This window comes from Rhinatrema bivittatum, chromosome 2 (assembly GCF_901001135.1).
Source record: "Rhinatrema bivittatum chromosome 2, aRhiBiv1.1, whole genome shotgun sequence".
Lineage (NCBI taxonomy): Eukaryota > Metazoa > Chordata > Amphibia > Gymnophiona > Rhinatrematidae > Rhinatrema > Rhinatrema bivittatum.
Genome location: NC_042616.1, coordinates 706,520,378 through 706,546,152, shown reverse-complemented (window position 1 = coordinate 706,546,152; position 25,775 = coordinate 706,520,378). Strand labels below are relative to the sequence as shown.

The following is a 25,775-nucleotide window of genomic DNA, read 5'->3' as shown; positions in this document are numbered from 1 at the left end:
AATACATTTGGACTGTGCCTCTAGGATTATATTTTTAAACAATGTCCATGCTTGTTGAACACTTTTAACCTTTGCAGCTGCACCTTTCAGTTTTTCTAACTATTTTCATCATTTTATCAAAGTTTCCCTTTTGAAAGTTTAGTGTTAGAGCTGTACATGTACTTATTGTCCCCCTTCCAGTTATTAGCTTAAATCTGATCATGTTATGATCACTATTGCCACTAGAGTTCTCTGTTCAAGCGATCAAGCCTGTTTCGCCAAATCAGTGGGGCGAGGGATTTTACTCCAGGTATTTCCTGATTCCCAAGAAAACTGGAGGTTTTCAACCTATCTTGGATCTAAGGGCATTGAACAGGTATCTCTCAAGAGAAATTCAAAATGGTCTCGTCGGGTGCCATAATTCCTCCTTCTCAGGACAGGGGACAGGCTTTGCTCCCTCGATCTCAAGACACATGCTCATATTGCGATCTCTCCCTGCCATTGGAAATAGCTCCGTTTTTATGGTGGGGGAGGAGCACCATCAGTATCCGGGTGCTGCCTTTTACGGCCTCACATCCACATCCCGTGTCTTCACGAAATGCCTAGTGGTGGTGGGAGCTTACCTCAAAAGGCACTGGGTACACGTATTCCCCTACCTAGATTATTGGCTCGTCAAGAGCAGCACCAGGCAGAGAGTTACATTCTCTCCACTCTACCATCTGGATCCTGGAGGCCTTAGTTTCTAATCAACTACCAGAAGTCCCATCTGGTTCCTTCGCTGCAGCTGGACTTCATTGGTGCCAGGTTTGATATGGTCCAGGGGAATGCTTTTTTGCCCTGAGACTGAGTGCTGACCCCGGTGCCCCTGGCAGAATCGATATCTCGCAGCCACCAGGCCTCTGCACACTGGATCCTGCGTTTTTTAGGGCACATAGTGGCGACGGTGCATGTCACGTCTTTTGCTAGACTACTCATCCGCAGAGCGCAGTGGACGTTGTGCTCTCAATGGTGTCAGGCCACCCAGGACATTCGAGCTTGCATCAGGATCACAATGCCAGTTCAGCGATCCCTCTTGTGGTTGGAGACCCTGCCCAGCCTAGAAGTGGTAATGACTTTCTAAGTTTCTCCACCTCAGGTTGTTCTCACTACGGATGTGTCCCACATGGGTGGGGAGTCCATGTTGCGGACCTCAGCACCCCGGGTTAATGGTCTTCGCAGTGTCTTCAGTCAACTTCCTGGAGCACTGGGTAATCCGGTATGCTCTATGGGTGTTTCAGGATCACTTGGTCAACAAGGTAGTTCTAGCAACCAAGTGGCGATGTGGTAACTGAACAAGCAGGAGGGAACGGGTTCGTTCCTCCTCTGCTAAAAGGCTGTACATATCTGGTCCTGGGTTCTCTTGCAGGGCATTCTGCAAGCCATATACCTGCCAGGGACCAAAAATGTGATGGACGCTTTGAGTTGGGCATTCTGCCCCCTCGAATGGTCTCTGGAACAGGAGGTGGAAAATCAGATCTTCTGCCTTTGGAGGACCCCAGTCATAGATCTGTTCACTTACCTGTGCAACAAGAAAGTGGATTGGTTCTGCTTCCTATTCAGGATGGACGGACTGTTTCTGATTCCTTAACTCTTCAGTGGGGCATCGGTCTGCTATATGTGTATCTTCCGCTTCCACTAGTGTCCAGGACTCTTCTGAAACTTCAGCAGGACTGCGGGACCATGATCCTGATTGTACCTTATTGGCCACAGCAGATCTGGTTCCTGCTTCTGTAGGATCTTTCCTTACGGTCTCTGATCCATCTGGGGACCTCCTCAGACTAATCATGCAGGATGCGCCATCCCAATCTCCAGGCCTTGTGTCTCATGGTGTGGATGTTGACCGGATGACCCTACAGGCCCTGGTCCTCTCTGAGAGCATGTCTCTGGTCCTGGTGGAGTCCAGGAAGCCTTCGACTAGGAAGTTTAACATTCTCAAGTGGAAGAGGTTTTCGGTCTGGTGCGAGGTAAAACTGTTTCGATCTGTTCTCCTTTTCCACCCCAAGACTTCTGGACTTACCTGTTGCACCTATCCGAAGCTGGCTTGAAGACCACCTCTGAGAGTTCACCTCAGTGCCATTGGAGCGTGACACTGGGGGTGGATGGCTCGTCCATCTCAACCTATCCTCTCTTGGGGGGGTTTCATGTGGGGCTTACTTCAGCTCAAGCCTTCCATCTGACCCCCAGGGGTATCCTGGGACCTCATTGTAGCCTTGACCCATCTCATGAGGGCACTGTTTGAGTCCCTGAGATTTTGCGACCTGAAGTACCTATCCTGAAAGATAATCTTCCTAGTTGCAGTCACCTCAGCATGCAGGGTCAGTAACTTCAGGCTTTAGTGTCCTATCCTTTTTATACAAAATTTTTTCATGAGGTGGTTTATGCACGCATCCTAAGTTTCAACTGAAGGTGGTCACGGAGTTCCATCTCACTCAGTCTATTGTCCTATCCACCTCTTTTCCAAGGCCGCATTTTCACCAAGGTGAACGAGTCCACACCCTAGATTGTAAAAGGGCTCTAGCCTTTTACCTGGACTGGACTGGACAGCGGCCCACCTCCAGTCCACGCAACTCTGTCTCCTCTGATAAGAACAGATTGGGAGTCGTAGTGTCCAAGCAGACCTTGTCACACTGGGTGGGAGATTGTATTTCGTTCTGCTACGCGCAAGCGGGACTGCAACTTGAAGGCCACATCAAGGCTTGTTCTGCGCGAGCCATGTCAGCTTTGGTGACTCACTTGCGTGTGGTACCCATGGATGCGATCTGTAGGGTGGTGACTTGAGTTCCCTCCATACCTTCACTCATTGTCTGGACAAGGATGGTTGACGTGACAGCAATTTCTGAATGTAATCCACTTTTGAAGTGCTGAGAAAAGTGTGAAAAGCGGAATATAAATCTAAATAAACAACTTTGGTCAGTCAGTTGTCCGAAATCTTTTTCAGCAATGAAAACAAACACTTCCTACCTTGGGTCCTGTCTTCTGTTTCAGGCTGTCTCCCTCTGTGGCAGACATCACTGAGGTTGTTGTGCCTGTTGGCACCTGGTTGGATGCCTGTCAGTCTTGTTTGTGTGGGAGCATCTTGTAGCTATGTATTCACCCATATATGAGGACTACCATCCTGCTTGTCTTAGGAGAAAGAGTTGCTTACTGTAACCGGTGTTCTCCTAGGCCAGCAGGATGTTAGTCTTCTCGAAACCCACCCGCCACTCCGTGGAGTTTTTTTTCTTTGGTACATTATTTTTCTGCGAATTCTATATTAAGACCCACACTGCTAGAGCTAGTTAAAAAAAAAAAAAAAAAACCTCTACAAAAGTAAGTCTCTCGCTGTTAACTATTATATGCGTGTAATATCTTGAATCGTGCATTCACTAGTGCATCTTCTAGTTATCTTCCTAATCGGATGTCTCTTGTTTGGTTTATTATGCTTCTTGTTATACCTTTTGCTCAATTGTTAAGAATTTTTGATTGATAGTTTTATTATTTTGTAATCACTCAGCCTCAGGTACAAAAACTTAGATTGTAAGCCCTTTAGGGGATAGGGAAATACCTTCTGTACTTTATTGTAAAGCGATGTGATATCTCATTGAACGTCGGTATATAAAAATCATAAATAAATAAATCAGACTGAAGAGGGAACCCCTGTGGATAGTAGCATGCTGGGCATGCTCAGTTTTCTGGGCCAGGCTCCATTTGATGTCACCCATATGTGAAGTCTAACAATCTGCTGTCCTAGGAGAACATCTGTTAGAGGTAAGCATCTTTGCTTTCCAGAAACTTGTTAAAACCTTTTGTTAAATCCAGCTCTATTAACCTTGACCTTATTCATTCTCCAGCAACACATTCTGCGCTGAAATATACTTTCTTAAAATTTTCTACTAGTTTGTTTAATGGAGTGTGCCTTGGCTAATAGATGTTTGATACCAAAGTTTCAAAGAGCTTTGAGCATGTTGTGCTGCTGTGTGTCAATGGAGAGGAGTCCCTTTTTCTGTAGAGTCCAAACCTCATGGTTTTTGTTTCTCCTCTTGTGAAGAAATCTGACTTCCTAATATTGTGAAATTAAGTTTATCATAGGCAGATGAGTCAAAAATAAAAAGGCTTTAATGGAGAGAGAATGTAAAGATAAAAAGAAAGAGGCGTGATCACCATAGGCTCTCACCTATCCCTTGGCTAATCTAGCAGGATCAAGAGACTGATGCAGACAAAGTCTCTTGATATAGCAAAGCTCTGTGTATATTGCTAAGGACAGAGAGAGTTTAATAATTACAGAACCCAGAAGAGCTATCATTTTACAACTTCTCTCGAAACCCCCTCCTGCACCAATGGCTGTCTAAGAATGGATCTGTCTGAAACATGTATTAATTTCAACTATGCACTACTTTCTTTCACAAATATAAAAACACACTCACAATATTGCATACACATCTAATCTTAAATATTGGAGGCCTGATTCTGTACATCCTCTTATTTGTTCCTTATTGGCAGGACCATATGTCAGCCTTGCAAATGTATTACTTCATTAATATTGTATTCTTGCTAGGACTCTACTCATCTAAAGGAATATTGTATATACTGCTTGCTTCTTCCTAGGACTTAATGTTGTTTTGTATTCCCTTGGCACTACCATTGAAACAGTTAAGCAGAAAGATGAAATAAAGTACTATTATCAGGCCAAAAACATGACCACCTCAGAAATTTGAGTATACAGGGTTGGAAAAACTAACTGCCAATAGTCTCTTTTGGGTAATAGAGCTAGCAAAGAAATCTAGTTATTCAGCATACATGGGCTTGGTGCCCCTGGACTGTGGGGCAAATCTTTTTCAGCATCTCAGCATCATGCCACATCACCAAATAGATATCTCTTAGAATAAGAGTCCCATTGTGCAAACAGGGTATTTATGATAGCGTTGGAGTGATGCTACATCACGGATGGGAAGGTTACAGCACTTCAGTCTATTCCATGTAGTAGGTAAAAGGAGCAAGAGTTAGCCAGGGTGCTATCTTCTCCCCCATCACCATATTCATCAGTTCTGGTCCTTTCCTAGGTGTTTAGCTTGGAGTCTGTTTTGTGATAAAAAAAAAAAAAAAAAAAGCCCTTCCACAGGTTCAATGCACAGGTTGCTGAGTTGAGAATGCCTCGGCAGCAGTTTAAGATCTCTTATTAGAAAAGGTAAAGGAGAGTTTGCAATGCTTATTACAAGAGTTTCAGCAGCTAAGAACTATCCAGGTGCTGTTCTTGAACTGGACCCTTTGGTGGTTGCCAGATCAACTAGGTTGCTGTTCCTGCATCAGGCATAGTTGTTGCATGAGCCAGATGCAGGTGAATCTGTTGGGATATCTGGATTCTGTGCTCTTATTGCAGTGGGATGCATGGATCCAGGCTGCGAGGTCCTGTTTGTTCATTTCAATGTGGATAGTGAGCAACAGTTGGTGTGGGCCTGCACTGGAGGTTCCAATGCAGACTCTTGGTGAACTTTATCATGGATCTAGTCTCCTGCTTCTTTGGTGTGACAGTGGGTTTCTGCTTGGTGGGGGAGAGCTCCTTGCACCTGTGAATTAAAATATTATTGAGAGTGGGAAAGTCAAATAGTTCAAAATAATATCAAAGAACAGCAGGGATGGGGGTAATGCAGTAGATTGTAGTGCATAAGAGAAGGCATTTAGCTACTTTAAAGCTGCAGCTGGACAGACTTTAGATAGTTTAAATTCCACTTCATTCTACCAGCGCAGAGGCTGAAAAAGTGGAAATTGGGGGCCTTATGCATACCCTTTAAGACAGGGCCACTACTGCGAGAGCCTTGATTACTAGTAATAATCAGAGATAAAAAGATTTTATTCACCCCGGGTATAACGTTTTACAACCTTTTAATACAGGTGTAGGCTTTAGTCTAACCTGAGTCCATCCATGCCAAAACTAACAAGATATGCCAAACTGGGTCATAGCAAGGGTCCATCAAGCCCATTATGCTGTCTCCAACCGTGGCCAATCTAAGTCATAAGTGTCTGGCAAGTACTCAAACATCAAATACCATGCTGCTGGTGCCAGCAACAATCAGTGGCTATTCCCTATTAATAGTTTACTTCTTCAGGAACTTATCCAACCCTTTTTTTAAACCCAACTCCACTAGTTGCCTTAACCACATCCTCTGACAATGAATGCCAGAGCTTACTTGTGCATTGATTGAAAAAAAATTTCAGATTTGTTTATATGTACTACTTGCTAACTTCAAAAGAACATTTCTTCCATTTGTGTAATGTTAAATATTTACAAAGGAACCTTAGTGCTGAGACTGTGTAGCTGGACCTGTTTTAACAAGTATCTTTACATGATGCACTTGGTACAATAACTATAAAATAGCTAAACCACTAGAAGAAAATTTGGGTGCATACCAATTAATTGTGCTCAAATCTATCCTTCCCCTCCCACTTCTTATGTTCTTATGTTTGTCCTTTTACTCAGCTGGGCTAGTGTGTCAAACAGGTGAGTAAAACACTGAGGTGCAAATTGCATCCTTCCAAGTCTCCAGCACTATTTTCCTGAAGGTGGTGCTTAATCTTGGTGAAGAGCTGCAACTTTTAAGGAAGGCATTGGACACTGGGTATGAAGAACTATATACAATGGAGTGGCTTCAGGAACTGGAGGTGCTGCAGCTCTAGTAGCTGAATCTGCCAAGGGATTGCTGTGTATGATTTCATCATAAGGTTTCTGATGAGCAGTACATTAAATAAAGATAGCAGAGGGTTCCATATTGGTCATTCTTGATTGGTATACCTGAAAAAGGTAAGAGATTTTTTGCCATAAATTACCAAAATCATAAACATCCCCAAAGGCAAAGTGAGAATCTGAAAAATATTTTGCTTTTTAAAATTGAAGTTTGTTTATTTGTTTGTATATACCGACATTCAATACATGTTATCACATTGAGAAGGATACATTGTAACAGTGTGGTAACTGGGAAGGGAAAACATAATAAACATAACTACAGCATACCCAGTTAGCAGGGGCTTGGATTGACTTTTTAGGAGCTGTCGACATCAAACTAATGAGGGATATCTAAAAAGGCAATAGGGAGACCTGGTCCTAAGGTCTATACACAGTTATATGGTTTACCACTGGAATGGGTAGGAGGGATACTGGATGCCTAGCAACCTCTGTAATGTAATAGTATCCAGAGAGCCAGACCTGTTCCATAAGCAGGTTCTAACTTATGCTAAGCTGGGGAGAGCCAAGAATTTCCTTTTTCCTGCACTCTTTTTTTTTTAAATCACCATGAATATGGAACATCTGGAAACTGGTGATTTATTCATTCTTTTTGTTCTAAATAACTTTTCTTTTTAAACCATATCTGAACACAACCCTCATAGGTAACTTAAGTATCATTTCTTATATGATTTAAAAGTGCTTAAAATGACACAGAAAGGTATATAGAGACTTTAAGGGAAATAATGGTCCCAATTTCAGGCGAGCAGCCCTTGTGCTGCTTTGAAGGAGAAAGGGCACCCAACAGGAGACAATCACCTTCGTGTGGCAGGAAGTTATCCTGTAGTTAGAACATACCCTCCAGGTGATGCTGTCTCAGACTAAAGATGTCTCCAGGAATTTGTAACCATGAGGGAAGGGCTAGGATGGCCATTGTAGTGGATGATCATTAAGAAAGTAGATACATGGGTGGCTGATACCTATGAGGATCACTTGGTAATTTACATGCCTGGTGTGAAGGTAGTGGATCTAAAGTGCCAATTAGATAGTTACAGTGAATGCAGGCTTTTGTGGTTCGTGTGTATCAATGACAGGATGATAGGAAAGGGAGCGTGCAAGCTCAATTTAAAAGGGTAGGTAGGAAATTGAAATCCAGAACCTTCAGGATTGCATTTTCACAAATTCTTCTCTTTCTACATGAAGGACTCCAGAACAGGGGCATAATCAGGGGAAGCTGGGGGTGGGGGCAAGTACCAGACTGTAGGGGATACCTGAGAGCCTTTAATTGCCAACTGAATTAACCCACAGCTGTCAGGAAATCCTACCCTGCCTGGCAGTTGAAGTGACCAAAGGCCCCAAATGGTGGGACAAGGGGAGGGGAGCAGCAAGGAGGCCTGTGTGGCTGCCCATGGAGCTAACCCCACTGGCAGTGAAAAGCAGGAGGCCCACATGCCATACCTCTGCACAGAAGGGAAAGCCTGTACTGCTCTGGCAGGCTGGCCCTGTGGTACTAAACGCTCATGCTGATAGCACTTTATGCTAAGAGCTGCAGGATGGGGTGTGCGGGCTTCCTGCTTCTACTGGGATGAGACCCACCGGTGCCTACATGGGTCTCCTGCCTGGCAGCTACACAGGCTTTTAGCTTCTAATGCAGGTGGGGTTGGATTCAGTGGACACTACACCGGCCTTCTCAGCAAAGGTTCACAGGGCTGTTGTCCTTGTGGACCCTTCTTGGATGTGTGTGAAATTGGGAGCCTGCTTGAGGTGTGGGTGTGAGAATGGGAGCCTGGCTGGGATGTGTGTGTGAGAGAGAATGGGAGCCTGGCTGGGATGTGTGTGTGTGTGTGAGAGAGAGAGAATGGGAGCCTGGCTGGGATGTGTGTGTGTGTGTGTGTGTGTGGGTGTGAGTGAGAGAGAATGGGAGCCTGGCTGGGATGTGTGTGTGTGTGAGAGAGAGAATGGGAGCCTGGCTGGGATGTGTGTGTGTGAGAGAGAGAGAGAGAATGGGAGCCCAGCTGGGATGTGTGTGTGTGTGAGAGAGAGAATGGGAGCCCAGCTGTGATGTGTGTGTGTGTGAGAGAGAGAGAGAGAATGGGAGCCCAGCTGGGATGTGTGTGTGTGAGAGAGAGAATGGGAGCCTAGCTGGGATGTGTGTGTGTGTGAGAGAGAGAATGGGAGCCTAGCTGGGATGTGTGTGTGTGTGAGAGAGAGAATGGGAGCCTAGCTGGGATGTGTGTGTGTGTGAGAGAGAGAGAATGGGAGCCTAGCTGGGATGTGTGTGTGTGAGAGAGAGAATGGGAGCCTAGCTGGGATGTGTGTGTGTGTGAGAGAGAGAATGGGAGCCTAGCTGGGATGTGTGTGTGTGTGAGAGAGAGAATGGGAGCCTAGCTGGGATGTGTGTGTGTGTGTGAGAGAGAGAGAGAGAGAATGGGAGCCTGGCTGGGATGTGTGTGTGTGTGAGAGAGAATGGGAGCCTGGCTGGGATATGTGTGAGAGAGTGGCATTCTGTGTGGGGTAGTGAAATGTTATTAGAAATGTGGGAAGCTAACACAACTAGCAAGACAGTAATGGGTAATTTCAATTATCCCATTATTAACTGGGTAACTGTCACATTGGGACATGAGCAATTTTTAGAGTCTATGACTGCTGTATTGAGTAGTTGGTAGAAGAATTGATGAGGGGCAGCTACTTTAGCCCTAATCCTTAGTGGAATCCATGATTTGGTGCAAGAAGTAACATTGAGCCCACTTGCCACTAGTTGTTATAACATGATCAAATTTGACTTCATAAGGCGAGGGATGCCATCTGTGATAGCATTTAACTTTCAAAAGGGTGACTGATTAAATCAGAAAAAGGGTTAGGAAAAAACAGCCGTGGACATTGTTTAAAAATGCCATCTTGGAAACCCATTCCCCATCTTTTCCTCATATTAGAAAAGTTGAAAAGAAGGCCAAATGACTGCCAGCATATTTAAAAGGTGAGGTGAAAGAGGCTGTTCTAGCCAAATAAAAAACCTCTTTTACAAAATGGAAATGGGATCTAAATGAATGAAACAGCATAAGCACTAGCACGTTAGATGCAAAGTATTGATAAAAAAAAAAAAAAGGGAAAGACAATTTGAAAACTTGCTGAGGAAGCCTAAACTCAAAACCTTTTTCAGGTATTTTTGAAGCAAAAATGCCTGTAAGAGAATCAGTTGGACCATTAGCTCAGTGATGCTCAAACCTGTCGGGGGGGGGCTCTTCCAGCTTGGAAAGGGGGCAAGAGTCAGTTTGAGCATAATCTGCATTAGATAATAGACGGGTAAAAATACTAAGGAAGGACAACACCAGAGCAGAGAGATTAAATTTAATTCTTTGCTTTGGCTTTTGGTGAGTTATGTATAAGGCAGTTCCCTATACCAGAACACAGATGGGCCCTTACCAAAGACAAAATGAGAACAACAAACAATTATAAAACATCAATCATAAAAGTAAATCCATACTAATAAAAGGAATAAAGATTTCAAACCTGATCATTGGAACATCCAATAATTAAAAACTTTTAGAAAATTCCCAAACATCACTATAATATTGAGAAATGCAGATATATCCAATAACATCCAATAATGAAACTAAGGATTTTAAAAATCTCTCGATTGGAGGATGGGGAGTTGTGCAAACTTGTCCCCTCTCTCTCTTAAACACACACACTCACACTCTCTCACCCAGCTAGTTAGGCAGTTACCTGTCCACACGGGCAGATATGAACACTCCCACACACAGGCAGTCACCCACACAAGCACACAGGGCCTTGGCCTCTTCCGCCACCAGAGGCTGCTAGATCATCCCTCCTGCTAGTCACTGCATCCTCTCTTTTCAGCCACGACATGTTCCATGATGGCCTTTGGAGTGAGCGGCAGCAGGAGTCATGTTTATCTGAATATCATCTGCTGCTGTGAAACCAGCCCCATAGCCTGGGTCACCTAACCTGGTTCTTCAAATACTCCTACCCCTAATATTCACACAACCACTCTCACCCCACCCCCTCCAACTCCTAACCTCTCCCCTTCCCTCTCCCTCCACCTACTTTCCACCTCCTTTCTACCCCCTCCCTCTACTTAAAACTCCCATAAAGTGAATTTTATCAGGACAACATATTGTATATAAAAAATTTGTTCCCAATCACGTGTATATATACCTCCTTTAAGTGTTGATACCCTCCTATATATCAGAATCTCCCCCGCCCCCCCCCCCCCCGTTTAGATAACCTCTTTCTCGTATCCCACTTTGCTAATTTCTACTTGTATAATCTAATCTGTTATTTGTATGTTCTTAATGTTCCTTATTTAATTATGCAATAATTGTAAAGCCTGTTGCTAAGTTCTGTTCTATGTAAACCGACGAGATGTTCCCAACGTTCGTCGGTATATAAAAGTTATTAAATAAATAGCACCAGGTGTTGACTTGCATAAATTTGACTTCTGCTGGGGGGGGGTTAGGGAGGTGTATTACCACTTATTGGATTGGGCAGGGGTTTGATTTATTACTGCACAAGCCAATGTATAACATTTGGGTAGTACTTGTCACCCCCTAGTGATAGCTATGGGGACTCACTGAAGCCCTTAAAGGCCTGACTGCACACCACTGATGCTCTCATATGCATACACAGGCTCTCAGTCTCAGGCCTCCCTCTTTCATTGGGTTTGGTGAGATTGGGGTCTGCCATAGTCTCATAGCGCCTCTCTTAGCTCTGCAGCAGGTTAGGCGATGCTGGTGTAATGCCCAGGGTGCCTGTCCAGTGTATCCTACCCAAAGGCTGACACTGCTCACTTACCAGTTGCTGTCACTCTGTCCCACTCGGACCAGTCTTTCTCTTGACACTGTCATCCCTCCCCCCCCAGGCTAGTCTCTAACTAGTCACTGTCATACCTTTGCCCATACCAGTCTCATGCCCACTCAAGACCAGTCTCTCATCGGTCATTATTACCCCCACTAAACTAGTCTTTTCCTAACGTGTAGCAGATGGACTCAGGACCAATGGGTATAGTGTACTACTGATGTCAGATTGAAATCTGATCCATCTCCAACTGCTGTCAGCCCCCCTAGTACATATACCCCTGTAGGAAGTGCAGCTCTTCAGTATTTTCCGTCTCTATAGCAGTTAGGGACTATCTGCACGCTCTCACAGCGTTAGAACAATTCAACGGAGAAAACCCAAATTCAGAAAAAAACCTACTCGGAAGACGAGCCCCACTCTCCTGCAGTGATACCCTCGGCTCCCTCCCCCAGTTGAGAATTCCTAAGGTGATTTCCGTGGTCCCCTGGAGGTAAGCCTCTGTCTGGCGGCTGATTTGTGGCAAGGACCTCCCCCTCATTCTCGGGTGCAGCTGAGAGGCAGTGGGTGCACCCTCGAGCGCGGTGGTTAAAGTATTTGCTCTCTTCACCCGAAGCCGGAGACCGCCCAGAACAAAACCGGGAAGAGCCGAAGACAAGGTAAGGTAGAAATCGTCAGCATAGACTCCAGTCTCCGAGGTTCAAGGAATCGCACAGGTCGCCGGCCGGGACCAGTGCCGCCGGGTTGATCCGCCCTACCAGGGCCAGGCCCTGGCTAGTTCTAAGGGTTTTCGCACGTGGAGACCCTCTGAGGTGGTCGCCATATTGCCCGCGTGGTCGCCGTCGCCATCTTGGCCCTATTCACCACCTCGATCCTGGCCCACAAGGCTAGCTAGGTGTATAAAGCACTTGTGCGCATAAAGTTAGACGCACAAGGGCCGTGTGCATATGATATAGACGGATCGCACGCCTACCGGGCTGAGCGCATCCCTGAGACTTGGGCGCACAACTACATGCACAACCCGAACGCACATCTTAGACGCACCGGAGCGCATAAGGGTTTACGTGCCTATAGCCATGGCACCACCGGAAATGGAGATTAAGGCTCAAGGCCTCTGCCCAGCATGCCATATCAGAGCAGCACAAAGTAAAGATGCCAATGCCCTGTGTGCTCAGTGTGAGGAGGCCTTGGGCGATCCAGTCCCACCCAGGGCCAAGTTCTAGCTCCTCAGTGAGTACCCCGGACCTAGCAAATCCCAGCAGGACCCCCCCCCCCCTCAGATGGGGACCCCCAGGGACTCACTGCCCCTTAGCTTGGACCCAACATCTATCTCATGGGTGGAATTCTTCAAAGGGCTACACACCTTTGTCCACATGTAGACACAGCCTCCGGCCAAACAGCCACAGCCTCCACCAGAGGACCTTTATGCCCCAGACCCCTCTAGGCCTAGACAAATGTTTCCACTGCCCCGAAGCCCCACCTATTGGGACACGGACAACTCTGAAGAGGAAGCAGAGCCCTTATAGGGGGAGCTCCCCCCAGGGACAGAGCCTCACCGAACCATGAGGCGCTTCACCAAGGACGAGCTCCCTGACCTGGTCACCCATAGCCTGAAGGAGCTCGCTATCCTGGGCGCCAGTGCTTCAGGGGAGCCTAAGATGAATCCCCTGCTAGAGGGCCTCTGCCAGACCTGCCATTTCCCTCTGTTACAAGCCTTCCAGCAGCTGATCGACCTGGAATGGAGTGCTCCAGAGTCCACATTGAAAGGGGGACGAGCTATGGCAGCCATGTACCCCCTGGACCCGGCGGCCAAAGACCTTCTGACATGCCCAAAAGTGGATGCCATGGTCTGTGCGGTCTCAAAGCACACTACTATCCCAGTGGAGGGAGGAGCAGCGCTCAAAGATGCTCATGACCGGCGTCTGGAATCCATCCTTAAACAGTCCTTTGACATCGCCACTATGTCCCTACAAATAGCGTCCTGCTGCACCGTAGTGACACGTGCCTGCCTCTCTGACCAGGAGCAACACCACTGGGGAAGCCATGGAACCAGCAGTATCATTTCCTGTGGATGCTGCTTCCGATCTGGTGTGCACAGTGGCCAGAGGAGTGTCATCAGCTGTGGCTGCCAGGAGACAACTCTGGCTCCGAAGCTGGTCGGCCGACGCATCTTCCAAAACGCGTCTCACCAGGATGCCCTTCAAAGGATCCCTCCTGTTCGTCAGTGAACTAGAGAAACTGGCCAACAAATGGGGCAAGTCCCCATTGCCGCGCCTACCGGAGGACAGGAATAAGAGAAACCAGCGACCCTTTCCCCGGTCCTCCAAGGGCAGAGATTCACAGTGCTTCAATCCATACAGAAGCAACTATCAAGCGCCCTGCCCTACGGGCAGGAACCAGTCCTTTTGGAACAAGCACAACAACAGGGGAACCAGCTCGGGTCCAGGCCCCAGCCACACTCCACAATGAGATTCAGCCGACCCGTCAAAGGGAAGAAGCCATAGGGGGCAGACTAGCCCTATTCTACCACAGATGAGTCAAGATAACTTCGGACAAGGGATTCTTATGAACCCCTCCAGACAAGTTCGTGGAATCCCCCTGCCACGACCTCTCCAAGAGGGTGGTAGTGGAAGCTACACTGACCAGACTACTGGCACTCGAGGCCATAACCCCAGTGCCTCCACAAGAAGTAAATACTAGGCATTATTCCATTTATTTTATCGTCTCCAAGAAAGAGGGGACGTTCAGGCCCATCTTGGACCTCAAGTCGGTCAACCGCCACCTGAGGATTCCCCGCTTCCGCATGGAAAACCCTACGCTCAGTAATAAGGGCGATACAACCGGGAGAGTTTCTCACATTCCTGGATCTTTCAGAGGCCTACCTACACATCCCAGTTCATCAGGAACACCAGCGCTTCCTACGCTTCAAAATCATGGACCGTCACTACCAGTTCCGGGCACTACCCTTCGGGTTAGCCACAGCACCCCGGACATTCACCAAGATCATAGTGGTGGTGGCGGCAACACTGAGGAAGGAAGGAATCCTCATACACCCTTACTTAGACTATTGGCTGATCAGGGTGAAATCCCCAGAGGGAAAGCCACCAAGCAACCAAAACTCTACTGGAGAGCCTGGGATGGGTGGTCAACACAAACGTCTGCAGCCCTCACAGTCTCTAGAGTACCTAGCAGTCCGGTTCGACACCAAAGAAGACAAGGTCAGCCTGACTCCCACGAGGAGATCGAAACTGAGGAACCTGTTACAAATCCTGCTGAGCGAACCCCGCCCCACAGCATGGGATTACCTGCAAGTCATCGGGCTGTTGGCATCCACACTGGAAGTAATGCCATGGGTGCAAGCTCACATGAGACCCCCTACAGTACTCGCTTCTATTGCAATGGAATCCACTGTCTCAGAGCTACGCCGTACGTCTACCACTCCCGGGCAGAGTCCGGACCCAGCTACGATGGTAGCTGCAGGCCAGCCACCTGAGCCAGGGAACAAGACTATCTTCACCAACCTGGACCCTGCTCACCACAGATGCCAGCCTACGAGGATGGGGAGCACACTGCGAGGAGCTATCCGCTCAAGGGCAGTGGAACGGAGAAGAGTCGGGATGGAGCATCAACAGTCTAGAAGCGCGGGCAGTCAGACTAGCCTGCCTACGGTTCGTTCACAGACTCCGAGACAAAGCGGTCAGAGTAATGTTGAACAACGCCACAACAGTGGCCTACATCAACCGCCAGGGGGGAACCAGAAGCCAACAAGAGTCTCTGGAAATAGACCCCTTAATGTCGTGGGCAGAAGTAAATCTCCAGGAGATCTCGGCCGTCCACATCACCGGGAAAGACAACATCATGGCGGACTACCTCAGCAGAGAAAGTCTAGACCCAGGAGAATGGAAGCTGTCGACTGCAGCATTCCAAATGATAGTGAACCGGTGGGGAACACCAGACATGGACCTTCTGGCAAACCGGTCCAATGCCCAAGTACCCAGGTACTTCAGCCGCAGGTGGGACCCTCAGTCCCAGGGGATCGATGCCCTGGTACAGACATGGCCACAGGGGACTCTTTTATACGCCTTCCTGCTGTGGCCCCTATTGGGCGCAAACATTCACAAGATACAGCTACACAGGGAACTAGTACTTCTGGTGGCCCCGGACTGGCCAAGAAGACCGTGGTATGCAGAAATGAGAAGACTACTGGCAGGGACCCCCCTGCCACTGCCTCCACACAGAGACCTTCTTCAACAAGGACCGATCCTCCACGAGGATCCAGCTCAATTCTCTCTTACGGCTTGACCATTGAGAAGGATCGCCTGAGAAAGAGCGGATACTCGGGGGCTGTAATCGACACCCTACTCCAAGCACGCAAGTTCTCCACATCTTTAACGTACATAAGGATTTGGAGAGTATTCGAAGCCTGATGCGAAGACCACGACATCATATCACGCTCAATTAAAGTTCTCGTGATCCTGGAATTCCTGCAGAACGAGCTACAGAAGGGTCTGTCCCTCAGCTCCATCAAGGTACAGGTGGCCGCATTGTCATGCTACGGCCCCAAGAGCGAGGGCGACAGCATACCTTCTCACCCGAACGTTTCACGCTTCCTGAAAGGAGTCAAACACATCCACCCACCACTAAAGTGGCCGGTACCTCTTTGGAATCTCAACCTGGTCCTGGATTTTCTAGTAGGAACCTCGTTCAGGCCCCTCTGAGGTCTGTCCCTCCGTCTGTTAATGTTAAAGATAGCATTCCTGCTGGCAGTTTGTTCAGCCTGCCGCATTTCAGAACTACAAGCACTGTCCTGCCGTGAGCCGTTCCTCAGGCTCACCCCGGGAACCATCCAGCTACGCACGGTCCCTTCGTTCCTTCCCAAAGTGGTGTCATACTTCCATCTTAACCAAACCATCTCGCTACCATCGCCAGATGAGTCGAAGAATTCGAAAGAAGCTCGTAGTTTATGCCACCTCAACATCGACAGTCTCCTATCCAGATACCTGGAAATGTCGGAACCCATATGAAAAATGGACCACCTATTCGTCCTCCACAGCGGGAAGAGACAAGGGGAAGTGGCCTCGCGGGCAACCATAGCCCACTGGATCAAGGAAGTAATCAAGGCGGCCTATGTAGAAGCAGGCAAGCCACCACCTCTACAGATCAAGGCCCATTCTACTAGAGCCCAGGCAGTGTCCTGGGCAGAAACCAGAATGCTGTCACCAGCTGAGATTTGCAGGGCGGCGACATGGTCCTCCATCCATACCTTCTCCAGATTCTACTGCCTGGATGTTCAGGCTCGGGAGGACATGGCATTTGCAAGGGCAGTACTAAGTGGGTCACGGGCAGCCTCCCACCTGGTTCGGGAGTAGCTTTTATACATCCCATTGGTCCTGAGTCCATCTGCTACACGCTAGGAAATGGAGAAATTACTTACCTGATAATTTCGTTTTCCTTAGTGTAGACAGATGGACTCGGCATCCCACCCTTGGCTGCTGTTACTTATGGAATTTCGAATGATACAATGGTAAGCCATGCTTTCCTTCACTTTGGACACTCATCCTACCAGGTGTCGACGCTTTCCAGTTGAGGGCACTGGCGGTCTCCAGCTATAGCCAATTCAACCAGATCAAGTTATAAAGTTTAACCAAGTTATGAAGTTATTCAAGTTAATCAAATTATTCAGTCACACACATATCCCCAATGCTTTCTGAGGAGAATACTGAAGAGCTGCACTTCCTGCAGGGGTATATGTACTAGGGGCTGACGTCAGATTGAAATCTGATCCATCTCCAACTGCTATCAGGAGTACACTATACCCATTGGGCCTGAGTCCATCTGTGTACACTAAGGAAAATGAAATTATCAGGTAAGTAATTTCTCCAATTTATCTCTCAGTTGCTGTCTCTCCTTCCCCAGGCTTGTCTCTCTCACTGTCTGACATCCCCTACCTAAAGATCACTGTCTGTCTCTCTCTTCTGTATAGGCAGGAGCTTTCAGTGGGATTATTACTGTTGCTGGCTCTGCTGCTACTGAAGATCAGGGCTTGTTGCCTACCTTCCATAGGTTTCCTTCTCTGCTCTCTGCCCTAAGCTCCATAGTTTCTTTGGATGTGGGTGCTGCTGGCCTACTTCTGTCTAGAAAGAAGGTCTGCTGTAGCTATGCCACTCCACCCTGCAGCCCCCCCCCCCCCCCCCCCCCCCCCAAGAGCCTTCTTCCCTGACTTCTCACTGCATGGCACTCTTACAGGGAGTATACTGCCTCCCCCTCCTGCAGGCTGCCAAATAGCCAAGCAGTAGCCATGCTAGGAATAGAGGCTCAGTTTTGGATGCCATTGCCACTTTTAAAATGTTCACATACTTTCTGATGATCTGCAGAGGCAGGGAACAGGCAGGCAGCACAGGTATCACAGCATGGGAACCAAGCAGCATCCCAATACAGACGGCAGCTGTGCAAGTGGTGGCAGGGACCTTGTTTTGTTAGGTGCCAAAGCATGAGGGAGACATCAGGAAATGGTGAGCTTGTGCAGTGCCTGTGCCGTAGGCTGCTGCATTTTTCCCCCCCCGAGCGGTGTGCAGTTTGTAAATATTGAGAGCAGTGTAAGAGGCAGTGGGCTGATGCAGGAGCAATTAGAGGCAGACATTGCAGGGGCCTTTGGCTGAGGGAGCATTTTTTGCAACCTCAACATTGTTTGCCTGAGGCAGCTGCCTCAATATAGAACCACCCCTGGAACATATAGATTAGGGGTGGCCAGCTTCTGGTTCTGTCAAGTGCACAATGAGGCTCTTGCCCTCCTGTCCCCATGGCAACTGGGCAGCAGTGTAGAAGACAGGAGGGGCTGAAGTAGAGACCATAGCCTAGCAAAGTAGAAAAGAGCCTGTTAGCTCCTTGTCCCAACTTCTCATCCTGCCCATGTTCCAACCTACTGCTGCCTGGAGTAGAGTGTTCTCTATTATGTTGTCAGGAGCAGACTTTATTTTATAAAGCTTCTTTACATACTGCAATGTCCAAATTATTTTCCTTGCTATTTGATAGTATGATACCTTTGTTATGGTTTATTAGTTATGTATGTTTTTAGCTGTAAACCACCTAGCTCACTATTTTGTGTATAAGTGGTATATAAAAACTTTTAAAAAAATAGCAGTCTACACTAAAGGAGGGGCTGGAGTGGACACTGTTCCAGGCCCAGCAGATTACTGCTCCTAGGATTTGGAACTCAGCAGAAAGGAGACCTTGGAGTTCCAAACTGATCATAATGATTTGTAGCAAGGGAAAGAGAGCGAATGCTGAGGGAATGAAAAAAGAATGGGGTGAATGCAGGTGCTAAAATTGGTAAATGGGGGGGGGGGGGGATGTGACAGGTGTGAATACCTGGGGGAGAAGAGAGGTGCAAGATGGTGAATATTTCTGAGGCGAGTGATGCAAAAAGGGTTGAATATTGAGTACTGCAAAGGGGTAAATGTTGGGAGGAGATAAGGAAGAGGTGAATGTAGGCTGTGTTTTAGCTTGTCTCTTCCCAAAGTTTATGCTGTCACATGTTGTGCCGGAGCCATGAGGGAACCAGGACTAGTGTATGTGGAACAGAGGGAGTGAAAGAGCTGGAAGACGAGTTGCACAAGAGTCATGTGGGAAAGTTGTTTGTAAAATGGGGAGGGGGGGGGGGGGAAGGAGGGGCCTGAAAGAGTGAGATGGGATAGAAAGGGATCAAAAAAACTTGTACAAAGGCAGTGAAGGCATACCACAATGGGAGAGAGTTTGTGAAAGTAAGCCAGAAGTGATGATGGTGGGATACTGAAAGCCAAAAACCACTGAGATTTTTAATAACTGGACAGAGTATAGGGAAGAAGAGGATGTGGAGGGCTGAGTGGAGACAGTGAAATCAGTTGAAAAAATAGTTGTGAGATACTGGGCAAAGAAGGGAATATGGGGGTATAGTAGCAGAAGAGGTGGGGTAGAAGGTTATGTTGGGGCTCTGTTCCTCTGTCGTTTGTGCGTAAGATGGAGGGTGTTATGCCTGGGTTGAAAAAACGGGATAGAGAGAGCTCTGATAAGGTGCATTCTGGTTTCTTAACTCTTCGTCTGTGAAAAGTTGGACACTCCTGCCCTCTATTGTCCATCCAACCTACTAAATTCAAGATCTTGACCCTGACCTACAAGTATGTTAAAGTCCATCCTACCTCAGCAACACTGTGTTACCTACTATGAGCCCTCCCACCTTGTGCAAGCCCACCTTATGACCCCCCATCCCTGAGAATGCGCTTCTTACTGGGAATGGAACTTTCACAAGTTCTGCTCCAATCCTCTGGAACAGCTTGACCCTTATTTCAAACTGGCCCCTGAACTTCTATTCTTCAGAAAACTACAACAAACTTGGCTGTTTGAGTCAGCTTTTGCTGCCAGCCGTCAATCATTTATCATTCTGTTACTCAACTTCCTTAAATCTGTGCTCAAATCCTCACAGGTATAAAACTCTGGCCCAGCAAAAGGCTTGATCTTACCTGCATACGTCACCCCAACCAAAGAGAACTATTAAATAAGTAATTTGACTCCAGTCTGCCATACACCACATTCCTCTCCAAAGTTTATTAGATAATGCAAACTAATCGATCATGGTCACTCTCCCTAGCTCCTGTTCTATTATATTGTACCTGATGATTTTTACTTAATGGTTACCTCTCTTATTAACTTATGTTGCAATGTACCTGAAGATTATGATTTAATGGTCAGTCTCCTTCCTTATCTTCTGTTCTATGGCTTTACACCTGATTATTATTTAACAAGGAAATACAACTGTGGTGGGTTTTTTTTAGGTAATGTAAACTAAATTGATTATGGTCTCCCTGCTTATCCCCTGTTTTGTCATTGTACCTTATTTAACAAATGAAACTATTTGTATACTTTTGTTGGAAAATTGTGTCAATTAAAAGATGATGTGAAAACTTGAAAAGCAGGCTTACTTTGTGGCTTTTGAGGATCAAAGCCAAAAAAACACTGTGCTAGGTCATACAAAGACATTGATTTACAAGTTTTTAAAACTTGGTTCTTTTTTGCCATTGCAGTTATAGTGGAAAAGAGAGGCCTTCACTTGGACCTGTTATTATTTTTTAAACTACTGACTACATGAGCTATTCAGATTGATAAAGGGCTCTTCTTCAGACTTGACTGTTACCATATTTATTTATTTATTTATTTATTTTATTATTTTCTATACCGGCTTTCCCGACCAGAGGTTGCATCAAGTCGGTTTACATTTAACAAGTTGTGCATTGAATATAGAACTAGAGGTATTGAACTGGTGCGGAAAATAATAGTTGCAATGAACGGGGAAGTTAACAACTGGGATAGGAGGAAAAGAGAGAGGGACAGGAATATTTACATAGTAAAAATGCATTTACAGTTAATATTTACATAGTATGCTATAATGGATCTGTGCCTCGAGGACGTCGAGGGCTAAATGAAATCAAAGAAGTGGTAGACTATTGGTGAGGAGGGGTTTACACTAGGATGAGGGAATTCGCTGGATTTCGCTGGGAATTCACTGGATTTTTCCTAGATTCTGAAATGCTAAAGGAATTGCCAGGTCGCTTGACCGACACATACATACATAGTAATGACTGCAGAAATGGACCTTCTAGTAGCCCATCCAGTCTGCACGGCAATTTTCTTATGCTAGTAAGTGTGGCTTCATGCAGGTTAACCCAACACCTTATATTAAGGGTCCTTCGGCTGAGGAAGGAGGAGCAACGGTCTTAACAGCAATTTCTACCTTCCTCCGCCTTTTTTTTTCTTCTACAGTTTAGCTTCCTGACAAATAACACCACATTCCTCCACCAGCAGATGCTACAGTCATTTCCTTGAACGCCTGCACGTCCCATCCTCTTCACCCGGTAAATGGCATTGCGCTTTCGTATTCAAGTGGCCAAAAGAGAAGCATTGAACCTCGGGTGAAAAAGCAAACAGGCAGCGTGACCACCTTCAGACTAGATGAGGAAAAGGAAAGCAGTCAGCCTGAAGGTAGCGGCTGCTGCTCCAGAAGCCCACGGAAGAGTCTGCTGTTGCGTTCAGGGATGGTAGTGAGTAAATGTGAATGAGCAAGACTATGAGAATAAGTGCATGGTGGGTAGAAGGAAAAGAAGGACGTGTGTGAGGGTGGTAGGAGAAATGAGCGAGCATGTGTGTGTGTGTGGGAGAATGAGGAGTAAATGTGTGAGCTGTGACCATGTGTGAAAAATGAATGATTTGAGCATGTGAGAATAAAATGTGTATGTGTAAACATGTACCTTAGTGTGTGTGTATGAAAGTTAATTTGTGCGCATCCAACCCCCACCCGCTAATCCACGATAATCTCAGAGCGACCGGCAAAAGTTCCCAGTTCCATAATGATTCCTTAACGTTTACGACAAGATTTATACAAAAATTATGTGCACATACAATGGACACATAGTAACAGAAGTTCAAAGAGGTTGAATTAGTATAAAAGCGTTTTGGAGACTGATTATCTATTACTAGTTACAAGACAGCCGTTAAGATTGCAACCTGCGGTCGCCATAGAAATGTGGAAATAGTGGCGCGGAAAAACAAGGGCATGCGCTGTTCGAGGCGTTAGATCGTTGACTTCCTTGCTGAGACTGGCGCGAGGTCGCCATTTTGCTGCAGGTTTGCTTGTGTACGAGTAAGCTGAGTTGTCCGTAAAAAAACAAAACAAACAGTACGCGAGACTGTCCGAAGCGATTTCTTGTAATCCTTGATTATCAGCTCTTGTGCATCTTGATTCTATACTCGTTATTGAAAAGGAGAAGCCAGGAAGGGTGCTCTTGAACGTTTTTCGGGAAAGAGGCTAGAAAGGGGTGCTTCTTATCGCATGTGAAGCGGGCGCCTTGGCGGTGGCGGGAGAACGCTGAGTCACTGCACATCGGTCGATCGCAGGATCTGGGTTTACTGAAGGTGGGTCCAGTTTCTTGGTGACAGGCCTTGGTGCTTAATGCGTTGGCATGCGCGGGGCTACTCCCGTGGCAGTGGTACGGGGTGCAGAAAAAGAGATGCTGGTGTGGTGTTTTGGTAGTCGGTGAGCTGTTACAGCTCGTGTTTTTAAAGCTGTTCTAAACAAGGCAATGTCTGGTAGCGAGAGAAAATGGCTGCTTCCGTTTCGTGGAGTAAACCTGGAAAGCGGCCTTCTCCGCTTTCTTTTCAGCTTGGTATAGGCAGGGGGAGAAGCACTGTCTTCAGCATTTTCCTCTTGGATGTAGGGCTGTATGATAGAACCAGACTGTATTTCTGTTATTTGTCTGTAAGTCGCTTGGTCATTTTATAACAATAGCTAAGGCTGCTAGAAGGAAACTGCATTTTTTTATTTAGTATTTGAGGAAGCTAATTTTATTATGAAGTATTCCCAATGGATAGAAAATAGTTTTTCTTTCTGACCAGGTCTTGCTGGAATTTGCATTCAGAAGGTTTGAGTTTGAGTTTTTGATATTTTTTCTGTTGGCTTCAGTATGTGACATTTTATGATTGACTAGGTACTAATAATGGATTTATAAAGTCCTGCAGTTCAGGAAACTTGTATTTCTAAAGTAGGGCAACAGTTCATTTCCCATTTATGATAGTTTGTATTAACTTAAAAGGAGATTCTATTTTATATGGATGCAGGTACAAAATATAAAATGGAGGAGCAATAGTTGACTTTTGGATAACGTATGATTAAAAAAATACCTGAAAAATTTCTTACCAGAAAGAAATTCTGCTTCCAATTGGAAAGTATGGTGTGAACACTTATTTATGTTTTTGTTTTCTGAGGGTTGATGAATTCTAGGACCACTAAGCCTTTAAGAGATAGATGTGAGCAACCTATTATAGTTTCTAGAGTCTGGCTAAGATGCAGGTCTAATGTTTCTAATTTTGGTACCTACCGTATTTTTCGCTCCATAAGACGCACCTGACCATAAGACGCACCTAGGATTCAGAGGGGGAAAATTTAAAAAAAAAAAAATTGTGCTAAACCGGCTCTGCGTCTGGGCGTCTTATGGAGCAAATTAGGGGAGTGCATAGTTTTTTTTTTCTCCCCATTTTGTTTTCGGGTCTGGGGAGGGCCATTTCGGTCCACTCCCCAGATCAGAAAATTTTTCTTTCTGTGGGAACCCCCAAAACCCCCCCCCCCCCCCCATCCCAACCCTTTAAATTAACAACCTCCACCCCCCTGACCCCCCCAAGACCTGCCGAATTAATTTCCTGCAACCCCCCACCCTCCTGACCCCCCCAAGACCTGCCGAATTAATTTCCTGCAACCCCCCACCCTCCTGACCCCCCCAAGACCTGCCAAACGTCCCTGGTGGTCCAGCGGGGGTCCGGGAACGATCTCCTGGGCGTGAGCCGTTGGCTGCCAGTAAACAAAATGGCGCCGACGGCCCTATGCCCTCACTATGTCACTGAGACCGACCACTGCTATTGGTCGGTCTCAGTGACATAGTGAGGGCATAGGGCATTCGGCGCCATTTTGTTTACTGGCAGCCGACGGCCCTATGCCCTCACTATGTCACTGAGACCGACCAATAGCAGCGATCGGTCTGTGACATAGTGAGGGCATAGGGCCGTCGGCTGCCAGTAAACAAAATGGCGCCGACGGCCCTATGCCCTCACTATGTCACTGAGACCGACCAATAGCAGCGGTCGGTCTCAGTGACATAGTGAGGGCATAGGGCCGTTGGCGCCATTTTGTTTACTGGCAGCCGACGGCCCACGCCCAGGAAATCATTCCCGGACCCCCGCTGGACCACCAGGGACGTTTGGCAGGTCTTGGGGGGGTCAGGAGGGTGGGGGGTGGCAGGAAATTAATTTGTCAGGGCGTGGGGGGGGGGGGTTGTAGGAAATTAAGTCGGCAGGTCTTGGGGGAGTCGGGGGGGGGGGGGTGTTTGTTAGATTTTTGTTTGGTTTTTTTTTATATTCGCTCCATAAGACGCACATACATTTTCCCCCCACCTTTGGGGGAAAAAAAGTGCGTCTTATGGAGCGAAAAATACGGTACTTGTAATTTGTAGGGGAATAACAATGTATACAGAAATTTTTAAACGGCTGACTTCAAAACTAGAATCAAAAATTGCTTTTTTTAATGTTGCCTACATGGTGTATGTTGCAAACTGCCTTAAGTTTCAGAAATTATTTTCTTAGGATAAATATAAAACAGAATATTTGATGCCAACCTAGTGCTCCATGTAGGTCAAGTCTTGAATCAGACTTCTGATTAGAGCACCAGAAACTAGGAGCATGGTAGAGGTGTTCCAGCTATTCAACATTATACTTTGGGGTGAAATTTGACTTAATCTTAGTACCTCTGAGGACTATTGCTGCAATAGCTGGAGTATAGAGAGAGGGCAGTGGGACCTACTAAGAACAGCCTTGGCAGCCATAAATGAGATCCACATATTTTTGTGTGTTGAATGTCTCTATCATAATAAATGGCAGTAAGGGAGCCTGAGGCAAGAAGGAACTGCCTGGAGGAAGGTGTGCAAGGTGGCTTTTTTCTCATTTCCAAAAACAAGAGTTGTCATGTTGGGTTTGTTAAAGTAGCTTCTTTCCTAGTGTGTAGCAGATGGTCTCAGGACCAATGGGTATAATGTGCTCCTGATAGCAGTTGGAGATGGACTCAGATTGTGCAGGAAGCTCTGCTCTTCAGTATTTCTCCGCCTCCTTAGCAGTTCGGGACTATACACACACTTGCACAGTGTTAGAAATTCCAAACCAAAGAAGAAATAATCTTACCTCTACAGACGAGCCCCGCTATCCTGCAGTGATACCTAAGGGACCCTCCCCCAGTCGAGAATTCCTGAGGTGATTTCTGAGATCCCTCAGAGGCAAGCCTCGGTCCGGTAGCTGGTTCCCGGCATGGACTTAGCCCCCAGGAACGGGAGTGGCTGAGAGGCAGCGGGTGCAATACCGAGCGTGGCGGTGAAGGTACTTTTCCCTCTCCCCCCTGCAGCCAGAGACCGGGAAACGCTGAAGAGGTAAGGTAGAAAACTTCTCTTAAAGTCTCCGAGGCTCAGATAGCTGCACAGATCGCCAGCCGGCACCTGTCCTATCGGGTTGATCAGCCCCGTACGGGCTAGACCCCGATCCAGTATGAGGGTCCTCCCACGTTGAGACCCTTCGGGGGGGGGGGGGGTGTTTCGCTATCTTGCTCACGTGGTAGTCGGCGCCATTTCCCCCCCTCGATCGCTGTACTGTCCGCTTAACTGAGCCGGGCGCATAACCTACTTGTGCG

At 46.8% G+C, this 25,775-nt stretch overlaps 1 protein-coding gene across 16 annotated transcripts in view; it reads left to right on the top strand.

Moving 5' to 3' along the window:
* Positions 1-25,775, top strand: part of LOC115085532 (RNA-binding protein 12B-like) — a 124,451-nt gene that overhangs the window by 47,887 nt on the left and 50,789 nt on the right. For 2 of the 16 annotated variants that reach the window (XR_003854879.1, XM_029591670.1), the window contains exon 1: positions 22,187-22,468. The exons of 1 other annotated variant lie outside the window; for it this stretch is intronic. Coding sequence is in view for 2 of the 15 variants with exons in the window: in XM_029591679.1 (XP_029447539.1) it covers positions 22,656-22,811 (156 nt within the window). In the remaining 13 variants the exon portion in view is untranslated. 13 more of the 16 variants (XM_029591672.1, XM_029591680.1, XR_003854883.1 and 10 more) reach the window with 13 other exon arrangements.